Below are 12,035 nucleotides of genomic sequence, written 5' to 3' on the forward strand. Positions count from 1 at the left end.
ACAGGGAGGAAAGAGTTAATGCACTCTGTGTGGATGGAGACACAAAGAGTTAATGCACTCTGTGTGGATGGAGACACAAAGAGTTAATGCACTCTGTGTGGATGGAGACACAAAGAGTTAATGCACTCTGTGTGGATGGAGACACAAAGAGTTAATGCACTCTGTGTGGATGGAGACACAAAGAGTTAATGCACTCTGTGTGGATGGAGACACAAAGAGTTAATGCACTCTGTGTGGATGGAGACACAAAGAGTTAATGCACTCTGTGTGGATGGAGACACAAAGAGTTAATGCACTGAAAACCTCTGCGAACGATGATGTCACTGGTGGACGGGTTTCTGAACTGCCCACAGCCCTCCTATGAGACACAGACTGGTTTCTGAACGGCCCACAGCCCTCCTATGAGACACAGACTGGTTTCTGAACGGCCCACAGCCCTCCTATGAGACACAGACTGGTTTCTGAACGGCCCACAGCCCTCCTATGAGACAGACTGGTTTCTGAACTGCCCACAGCCCTCCTATGAGACACAGACTGGTTTCTGAACTGCCCACAGCCCTCCTATGAGACACAGACTGGTTTCTGAACCGCCCACAGCCCTCCTATGAGACACAGACTGGTTTCTGAACTGCCCACAGCCCTTTTATGAGACAGACTAGTTTCTGAACTGCCCACAGCCCTCCTATGAGACACAGACTGGTTTCTGAACTGCCCACAGCCCTCCTATGAGACAGACTAGTTTCTGAACTGCCCACAGCCCTCCTATGAGACACAGACTGGTTTCTGAACTGCCCACAGCCCTCCTATGAGACACAGACTGGTTTCTGAACCGCCCACAGCCCTCCTATGAGACACAGACTAGTTTCTGAACCGCCCACAGCCCTCCTATGAGACACAGACTGGTTTCTGAACCGCCCACAGCCCTCCTATGAGACACAGACTGGTTTCTGAACCGACCAAAGCCCTCCTATGAGACACAGACTGGTTTCTGAACAGACCACAGCCCTCCTATGAGACACAGACTGGTTTCTGAACTGCCCACAGCAGTTTTGTATAGCAAAAAAAATGTTTAGTAAAAATGTATAGCAAAAAAATGTATAGCAAAAAAAATGTATAGCAAAAATGTATAGCAAAAAAAATGTATAGCAAAAATGTATAGCTAAAATGTATAGCAAAAATGTATAGCAAAAACAAATGTATAGCAAAAGCAAAAATGTATAGCAAAAAAAATGTATAGAAAAAATGTATAGCAAAAAAAATGTATAGCAAAAATGTATAGCAAAAATGTATAGCAAAAAAAATGTATAGCAAAAAAAAATGTTTAGCAAAAATGTATAGCAAAAAAAATGTTTAGCAAAAATAACTGGTCTACTGACCATGGTATTACTGTGTTAAAACTACTAGTAACTGGTGTACTGACCATGGTATTACTGTGTTAAAACTACTAGTAACTGGTGTACTGACCATGGTATTACTGTGCTTAACTGACCAGTCAACTGGCCTGACCCCACAGAGAATCTAGGTTGTATTGTCAAGAGGAAGGTGTGAGACATGAGACTGAACAATACAAATTAATTTGCGGCTGTTATCAAAGCAAACCTGGGCTTTCATAACACCTCAACAGTGCCCCCACAGGCTGATCACCTCCATGCCACGCCCCATTGATGAAATGATTTTTTCAAAAGTTGTCGTGTGTAAAATATTCTAATTCATTGAGATAGGATTTTTTTGATTTTCATGAGCTGTACGCCATAATCATAAAGATTGAAACAAACACACACACACACACACACACACACACACAGAGAGAGAGAGAGAGAGCCAGAGGGATAGAGAGAGAATGACATAGAGCAACAGAAACAGAGGTAGGAGTGTGTGTTGGTGTGAGAGAGACAGACCGAGAGAGAGAGAGAGAGAGAGAGAGAGAGAGAGAGAGAGAGAGAGAGAGAGAGAGAGAGAGACAGAGACAGAGAGAGAGAGAGAGAGAGAGAGAGAGAGAGAGAGACAGAGATAGAGAGAGAAAGAGAGAGAGAGAGAGAGAGAGAGAGAGAGAGAGAGAGAGAGAGACAGAGACAGAGAGAGAGAGAGAGAGAGAGAGAGAGAGAGAGAGAGAGAGAGAGAGAGAGAGAGAGAGAGAGAGAGAGAGAGAGAGAGAGACAGAGATAGAGAGAGAAAGAGAGAGAGAGAGAGAGAGAGAGAGAGAGAGAGGGTAGCAAATCAAGTTATCCCAGCTGGTCAGTTGCTTTCCAGACAGACAGGCAGGCAGGCAGACAGTGTGTCAGACAGACAGACAGTGTGTCAGACAGACAGACAGGGTGTCAGACAGACAGACAGTGTGTCAGACAGACAGTGTGTCAGACAGACAGACAGGGTGTCAGACAGACAGACAGTGTGTCAGACAGACAGTGTGTCAGACAGACAGACAGACAGACAGACAGACAGACAGACAGACAGACAGACAGACAGACAGACAGGTCTTGTGACGAGGCCACGGCCTGCCAGCGTAATGACTTAATCTAACTCTCAGAGACGCTCTATCTGGAAGGAGGGCTTGGTATTCTGGGAACAGACACTGTGTGTGTGTGTGTGTGTGTGTGTGTGTGTGTGTGTGTGTGTGTGTGTGTGTGTGTGTGTGTGTCCAACAATTCCATTTCCATCACAGTCCCATCCATGACGTTTATTCTGAAAATAGCAGATCTACAAGCTCACTTGTGAGCTTGTAGATCTGGTATTTTCAAAATATTTTTGTGAGGTCCCGTGTAACAAATCCTTAAGAATTACAGCAAACATTTCCCATCGGAGGCTCACACCCAGAACGGGAAATGACATCTGTGTTCACAGAAATTGTTCGCATAACTTAAAGCTCATAAAAGACATGCCGTATAATTGTTTGCATACAGAAGGGTTTATGAATAATGCTAACGTTCTTATTCTCCAAGGATTGAAGCCGCCTGTTGCCTCACAGGTAGGTATTCATTTCACAGTAGCAGCGACTTCATCCATACATCCATCTTCAACCGCTTATCCGTAGTCGGGTCACGTGGACAACAGCTCCACCAGAGAGCTCCCAAACTTCCCTCTCCAGAGCAACATTAGTGACTTCCTCCTGGGGGGATCCCGAGACGTTCCAGTGGGACGTGCATCAAGGACCTCCCTAGGGAGACGCCCGAGAGGCATCCTAACCAGATGCCCCGGGGTCTTCTCCCAGTGGGACGTGCATCGAGGACCTCCCTAGGGAGATGCCCGAGAGGCATCCTAACCAGATGCCTCGAGGACCTCCCTAGGGAGACGCCCGAGAGGCATCCTAACCAGATGCCCGAACCACCTCAGCTGGCTCCTTTCCAGGCGAAGGAGCAGCGACTCTACTCTGAGTCTCTCTCGTGTGACTGAACTTCTCACCCTATATCTCCACCCGTCGAAGAAAACTCATTTTGGCCGCTTGTATTCGCGACTTCCCTGTAAAAGAATATGCATGGCTTCTAAATGCAATAGATTGTAGAATAAATTATAGAACATATTGCTTTTATATTATTATTATCATTATCCCACGATTTATTTGTAACCCATTTTTTTCACCCGGAGCCATTTGCCTATAAGCTGTAATCCTGGGCGCTATATACTACTCTCCCTCTGCCAATCTGGGGAGAGCCCCGAACTGACCCCATGCTTCCTTCAATGCATGAGGAGTCCAAGCCGTTTCTTTTCACCTGACAGGTGAAAAAGACTCTGTGAAAAGAAATCAGAGCACGTTATTAGAGAACGAGCACCGTTTTCAGGAAAATCCTGATTCTAACACCAGCTCCCCTGTATTACCATGCTCCTGACTCACTGGGATTTCACTGGACCACACCAGACAGTACAGAGCACAGCTAACAGGATGGGTTTCACTGGACCACACCAGACAGTACAGAGCACAGCAAACAGCCTATAAAAGCGCTGGTCCCACCGTTTTCGGTCCATCTTTTTTTCTTCCTTCTGCCATAAAACCCACCACTTCATTTCAAAGACTACTCCAGTCTCTCGACGATGGCTTGCAGATGTGTAGCCAAACAGTGATGTAATGTAGATGTGTAGCCAAACAGTGATGTAATGTAGATGTGTAGCCAAACAGTGATGTAATGCTGTCTACCCGCTGTTGATACCGTACTTACTGTACGTCTAGACTTTACCAAACGTGTTGTCTCCACCAGGCCGAAGGCATGGGGAGAGAGTATGTTTAGTTGACTCCACCAAACATTGGCTTTCAAAGTGAACGCAACGTGCAATTTACATGAAATCTTTCAGACTCCTACTAGGCTGAGGAATATATCCCATCCTTTTCACATATGTTTCACATATGCGTGTTATAGCGCCACCAACAGGTGGATTTTTGCAAAACACATTTTTGGAACAAAATGCCTCAAATCAACCGATTGCCATCCAAGGCGTAAGAAGAAATGGCACCCTTTTCACATTGGCCTATTATAGCGCCACCAGGAGGTCACAACCTGCCCTGGTGGAGACCTGTGGGGCACTTTATCTAGTTGCTTATACATTGGCATTAGATTGTGCATTACATGCGCGCGCACACACACACAGAGTAGTTCAGCAACACACACACACACACACACACACACACACACACACACACACACACACACACACACACACACACACACACACACACACACACACACACACACACACACACACACACACACACACACACACACAGAAACCATGCAAGGCACCAACCAGCACATCAGGAGCAATTAGTGGGTTCAGAGTCTTGCTCAAGGACACTTCGACACTAACTCTGGGGGAGCTCACAGGGATCGAACCGGGAACCTTCCGGTTCCCAACCAGCAACTCTACCGCTGAACCACTGCTGTAGTTTGAAATGTCATACAGTAGTGATGTCATACTGTACTGATGTCATACAGTACTGATGTCATACAGTAGTGATGTCATACAGTAGTGATGTCATACAGTACTGATGTCATACAGTAGTGATGTCATACAGTAGTGATGTCATACAGTAGTGATGTCATACTGTACTGATGTCATACAGTAGTGATGTCATACTGTAGTGATGTCATGCAGTAGTGATGTCATACAGTAGTGATGTCATAATGTACTGATGTCATACTGTACTGATGTCATACTGTACTGATGTCATACATTAGTGATGTCATACAGTAGTGATGGAGCAAGCAGAGGCTCCTGTGAACAACACCAAAACATCACTGAAACACATTTAAAGCACATGTTTCATCCACAGTGACATTGTGTGACAGGTGTATAGATCATAGATCATAGATCAGGTGTATAGATCATAGATCATAGATCAGGTGTATAGATCATAGATCATAGATCATAGATCATAGATCAGGTGTATAGATCATAGATCATAGATCAGGTGTATAGATCATAGATCATAGATCATAGATCATAGATCATAGTGTGACAGGTGTATAGATCATAGATCATAGTGTGACAGGTGTATAGATCATAGATCATAGATCAGGTGTATAGATCATAGATCATAGATCATAGTGTGACAGGTGTATAGATCATAGATCATAGTGTGACAGGTGTATAGATCATAGATCATAGTGTGACAGGTGTATAGATCATAGATCATAGATCAGGTGTATAGATCATAGATCATAGTGTGACAGGTGTATAGATCATAGATCATAGTGTGACAGGTGTATAGATCATAGATCATAGAGTGACAGGTGTATAGATCATAGATCATAGATCATAGTGACAGGTGTATAGATCATAGATCATAGAGTGACAGGTGTATAGATCATAGAGTGACAGGTGTATAGATCATAGATCATAGATCATAGATCATAGATCAGGTGTATAGATCATAGATCATAGAGTGACAGGTGTATAGATCATAGATCATAGATCATAGTGACAGGTGTATAGATCATAGAGTGACAGGTGTATAGATCATAGATCATAGATCATAGATCATAGATCAGGTGTATAGATCATAGATCATAGAGTGACAGGTGTATAGATCATAGATCATAGATCATAGATCATAGAGTGACAGGTGTATAGATCATAGATCATAGTGACAGGTGTATAGATCATAGATCATAGTGACAGGTGTATAGATCATAGATCATAGAGTGACAGGTGTATAGATCATAGATCATAGTGTGACAGGTGTATAGATCATAGATCATAGATCATAGAGTGACAGGTGTATAGATCATAGATCATAGTGTGACAGGTGTATAGATCATAGATCATAGATCATAGATCATAGATCATAGATCATAGAGTGACAGGTGTATAGATCATAGATCATAGATCATAGTGACAGGTGTATAGATCATAGATCATAGATCATAGTGACAGGTGTATAGATCATAGATCATAGTGTGACAGGTGTATAGATCATAGATCATAGTGACAGGTGTATAGATCATAGATCATAGTGACAGGTGTATAGATCATAGATCATAGTGTGACAGGTGTATAGATCATAGATCATAGTGACAGGTGTATAGATCATAGTGACAGGTGTATAGATCATAGATCATAGTGACAGGTGTATAGATCATAGATCATAGATCATAGTGACAGGTGTATAGATCATAGTGACAGGTGTATAGATCATAGATCATAGTGTGACAGGTGTATAGATCATAGATCATAGTGACAGGTGTATAGATCATAGTGACAGGTGTATAGATCATAGATCATAGAGTGACAGGTGTATAGATCATAGTGACAGGTGTATAGATCATAGATCATAGAGTGACAGGTGTATAGATCATAGATCATAGTGTGACAGGTGTATAGATCATAGATCATAGTGTGACAGGTGTATAGATCATAGTGACAGGTGTATAGATCATAGATCATAGTGACAGGTGTATAGATCATAGATCATAGTGACAGGTGTATAGATCATAGATCATAGTGACAGGTGTATAGATCATAGATCATAGATCATAGTGTGACAGGTGTATAGATCATAGTGACAGGTGTATAGATCATAGATCATAGTGACAGGTGTATAGATCATAGATCATAGATCATAGTGACAGGTGTATAGATCATAGATCATAGTGTGACAGGTGTATAGATCATAGTGACAGGTGTATAGATCATAGATCATAGTGACAGGTGTATAGATCATAGATCATAGTGTGACAGGTGTATAGATCATAGATCATAGTGACAGGTGTATAGATCATAGATCATAGTGTGACAGGTGTATAGATCATAGATCATAGTGACAGGGGTATAGATCATAGATCATAGTGACAGGTGTATAGATCATAGATCATAGTGACAGGGGTATAGATCATAGATCATAGATCATAGATCATAGAGTGACAGGTGTATAGATCATAGATCATAGTGTGACAGGTGTATAGATCATAGTGACAGGTGTATAGATCATAGATCATAGATCATAGAGTGACAGGTGTATAGATCATAGTGACAGGTGTATAGATCATAGATCATAGAGTGACAGGTGTATAGATCATAGATCATAGTGTGACAGGTGTATAGATCATAGATCATAGTGTGACAGGTGTATAGATCATAGTGACAGGTGTATAGATCATAGATCATAGTGACAGGTGTATAGATCATAGATCATAGTGACAGGTGTATAGATCATAGATCATAGTGACAGGTGTATAGATCATAGATCATAGATCATAGTGTGACAGGTGTATAGATCATAGTGACAGGTGTATAGATCATAGATCATAGATCATAGTGACAGGTGTATAGATCATAGATCATAGTGTGACAGGTGTATAGATCATAGTGACAGGTGTATAGATCATAGATCATAGTGACAGGTGTATAGATCATAGATCATAGATCATAGTGACAGGTGTATAGATCATAGATCATAGTGTGACAGGTGTATAGATCATAGATCATAGTGTATAGATCATACCTGCTCCACACGGATCTCATATTCCCCGTCCAGCTTCTTCCCTCGGAAGTACTTGGCCCTGCGAGGGAAACGGGAGACAGACAGTCAATTAAGGAAGTACTTGGCCCTGCGAGGGAAACGGGAGACAGACAATCAATTAACCCATTTTGACCTGAGATCAGATTCTAAAAATGTCTTCTACATCCTGACAGTTTTCTGAAAAAGCTATGTTTCTATATCAGTCGTTCTTCGATTTTTCAAAAATAGCAGATCTACAAGCTCGAGTGGCGCGCTACGAGCTTGTAGATCTGCTATTTTTCAACAGCTAAAGCATAACATAATGCTAACACCAAAAGGGGTTCCCGCCCAAAATGGTTTAAGGAAGTACTTGGACCTGTGCGGGAAACGGGAGACAGACAATCAAGGACGTACAGGTAAAACGGCACAAAGCACTTCCTCCCAAAACCAGAAGATATGCATTTGAGGGTCTTGAGGTCAAAAAGTGATCAAAATCGTCGACTAAAACAAAAAAAACAACTCTGGAAAACTTGTGGTCGGCATGGAAAGAGGTCTTTAACAATTTACAAATCACTAAATAGTACAACTGAAAGAGCAAAAAAGCCACTGCTATTCGAAGGAAACAATTAAATGACCAATATTGCAACAGAAACATGCCACTGTGGCAGAGTTTCACGACTTTAACATTTCATTTCAACGTGACATTTCAAGCGAAAATGTGGAATAAAAATATGTCGTGGTCAGCACTAAAGAGTGACCAACGTTTTACAATGTTTGTGTGGAGGTTTGCGGTCAGGCGACTGAAGCGAAGGCGGCTACGAGCCACCTGACTGCCAGAAGGCAAAAACTGGATTTATTGATTGATTGATTGATTGATTGATTACATTATTGAAAATACATTTCAAAAGGATAGAGTCACAAGAAAGCCGTTAGGCTTGTTTCCGTTGTGGTCCTCTTGGGGGAAGGGGAAGGGGAGCAACAATACAATACAGACAGAACCGTTGTGGTCCTCTTGGGGAAAGGGGAAGGGGAGCAACAATACAATACAGACACAAACTAAATACCTTTGAATATTGCCAACATAAAAACACAAAAACACGTTTATCCGTCAAGGCCATAGAGTTCTAAAGGACAGAGGGAGGACCACTAGGTCAAGGACAGAGGGAGGACCACTAGGTCAAGGACAGAGGGAGGACCACTAGGTCAAGGATAGAGGGAGGACCACTAGGTCAAGGACAGAGGGAGGACCACTAGGTCAAGGACAGAGGGAGGACCACTAGGTCAAGGACAGAGGGAGGACCACTAGGTCAAGGCCATAGAGTTCTAAAGGACAGAGGGAGGACCACTAGGTCAAGGACAGAGGGAGGACCACTAGGTCAAGGACAGAGGGAGGACCACTAGGTCAAGGACAGAGGGAGGACCACTAGGTCAAGGACAGAGGGAGGACCACTAGGTCAAGGACAGAGGGAGGACCACTAGGTCAAGGCCAGAGGGAGGACCACTAGGTCAAGGACAGAGGGAGGACCACTAGGTCAAGGACAGAGGGAGGACCACTAGGTCAAGGACAGAGGGAGGACCACTAGGTCAAGGACAGAGGGAGGACCACTAGGTCAAGGACAGAGGGAGGACCACTAGGTCAAGGCCAGAGGGAGGACCACTAGGTCAAGGACAGAGGGAGGACCACTAGGTCAAGGACAGAGGGAGGACCACTAGGTCAGAGGACAGAGGGAGGACCACTAGGTCAAGGACAGAGGGAGCACCACTAGGTCAGAGGACAGAGGGAGGACCACTAGGTCAAGGACAGAGGGAGCACCACTAGGTCAAGGACAGAGGGAGCACCACTAGGTCAGAGGACAGAGGGAGGACCACTAGGTCAAGGACAGAGGGAGGACCACTAGGTCAAGGACAGAGGGAGGACCACTAGGTCAAGGACAGAGGGAGGACCACTAGGTCAAGGACAGAGGGAGGACCACTAGGTCAAGGATAGAGGGAGGACCACTAGGTCAAGGACAGAGGGAGGACCACTAGGTCAAGGACAGAGGGAGGACCACTAGGTCAAGGACAGAGGGAGGACCACTAGGTCAAGGACAGAGGGAGGACCACTAGGTCAAGGACAGAGGGAGGACCACTAGGTCAAGGACAGAGGGAGGACCACTAGGTCAAGGTCAGAGGGAGGACCACTAGGTCAAGGACAGAGGGAGGACCACTAGGTCAGAGGTCAGAGGTCAGAGGGAGGACCACTAGGTCAAGGACAGAGGGAGGACCACTAGGTCAAGGACAGAGGGAGGACCACTAGGTCAAGGACAGAGGGAGGACCACTAGGTCAAGGACAGAGGGAGGACCACTAGGTCAGAGGACAGAGGGAGGACCACTAGGTCAAGGACAGAGGGAGGACCACTAGGTCAAGGACAGAGGGAGGACCACTAGGTCAAGGACAGAGGGAGGACCACTAGGTCAAGGACAGAGGGAGGACCACTAGGTCAAGGACAGAGGGAGGACCACTAGGTCAAGGACAGAGGGAGGACCACTAGGTCAAGGACAGAGGGAGGCCCACTAGGTCAAGGACAGAGGGAGGCCCACTAGGTCAAGGACAGAGGGAGGCCCACTAGGTCAAGGACAGAGGGAGGACCACTAGGTCAGAGGACAGAGGGAGGACCACTAGGTCAAGGACAGAGGGAGGACCACTAGGTCAAGGACAGAGGGAGGACCACTAGGTCAGAGGGAGGACCACTAGGTCAAGGACAGAGGGAGCACCACTAGGTCAGAGGACAGAGGGAGGACCACTAGGTCAAGGACAGAGGGAGGACCACTAGGTCAAGGACAGAGGGAGGACCACTAGGTCAAGGACAGAGGGAGCACCACTAGGTCAGAGGACAGAGGGAGGACCACTAGGTCAAGGACAGAGGGAGGACCACTAGGTCAAGGCCAGAGGGAGGACCACTAGGTCAAGGACAGAGGGAGGACCACTAGGTCAAGGACAGAGGGAGGACCACTAGGTCAAGGACAGAGGGAGGACCACTAGGTCAAGGTCAGAGGGAGGACCACTAGGTCATGGACAGAGGGAGGACCACTAGGTCAAGGACAGAGGGAGGACCACTAGGTCAAGGACAGAGGGAGGACCACTAGGTCAAGGACAGAGGGAGGACCACTAGGTCAGAGGACAGAGGGAGGACCACTAGGTCAAGGACAGAGGGAGGACCACTAGGTCAAGGACAGAGGGAGCACCACTAGGTCAGAGGACAGAGGGAGGACCACTAGGTCAAGGACAGAGGGAGGACCACTAGGTCAAGGACAGAGGGAGCACCACTAGGTCAGAGGACAGAGGGAGGACCACTAGGTCAAGGACAGAGGGAGGACCACTAGGTCAAGGACAGAGGGAGGACCACTAGGTCAAGGTCAGAGGGAGGACCACTAGGTCAAGGACAGAGGGAGGACCACTAGGTCAGAGGTCAGAGGTCAGAGGGAGGACCACTAGGTCAAGGACAGAGGGAGGACCACTAGGTCAGAGGACAGAGGGAGGACCACTAGGTCAAGGACAGAGGGAGGACCACTAGGTCAAGGACAGAGGGAGCACCACTAGGTCAGAGGACAGAGGGAGGACCACTAGGTCAAGGACAGAGGGAGGACCACTAGGTCAAGGACAGAGGGAGGACCACTAGGTCAAGGTCAGAGGGAGGACCACTAGGTCAAGGACAGAGGGAGGACCACTAGGTCAGAGGTCAGAGGGAGGGCCACTAGGTCAGAGGGAGGACCACTAGGTCAGAGGGAGGACCACTAGGTCAAGGACAGAGGGAGGACCACTAGGTCAAAGACAGAGGGAGGACCACTAGGTCAAGGACAGAGGGAGGACCACTAGGTCAAGGACAGAGGGAGGACCACTAGGTCAAGGACAGAGGGAGGACCACTAGGTCAAGGAGAGAGGGAGGACCACTAGGTCAAGGACAGAGGGAGGACCACTAGGTCAAGGACAGAGGGAGGACCACTAGGTCAAGGACAGAGGGAGGACCACTAGGTCAAGGACAGAGGGAGGACCACTAGGTCAAGGACAGAGGGAGGACCACTAGGTCAAGGACAGAGGGAGGACCACTAGGTCAGAGGACAGAGGGAG

The 12,035-nt window shown here is 46.1% G+C and overlaps 1 protein-coding gene across 1 annotated transcript in view; it reads right to left on the minus strand.

The window, feature by feature from the left end:
- The window catches only part of syn3 (synapsin III), a gene marked incomplete at its 3' end in the record, with an annotated part of 145,805 nt that overhangs the window by 113,226 nt on the left and 20,544 nt on the right, over positions 1–12,035 (minus strand). Inside the window, exon 4 of the mRNA XM_079494616.1 lies at positions 7,931–7,988. Coding sequence (XP_079350742.1) covers positions 7,931–7,988 — 58 coding nt within the window. The remainder of the gene's footprint in view (positions 1–7,930; positions 7,989–12,035) is intronic.

Source organism: Electrona antarctica, assembly GCF_951216825.1.
Source record: "Electrona antarctica genome assembly, chromosome: 23".
NCBI classification, from domain to species: Eukaryota; Metazoa; Chordata; class Actinopteri; order Myctophiformes; family Myctophidae; genus Electrona; species Electrona antarctica.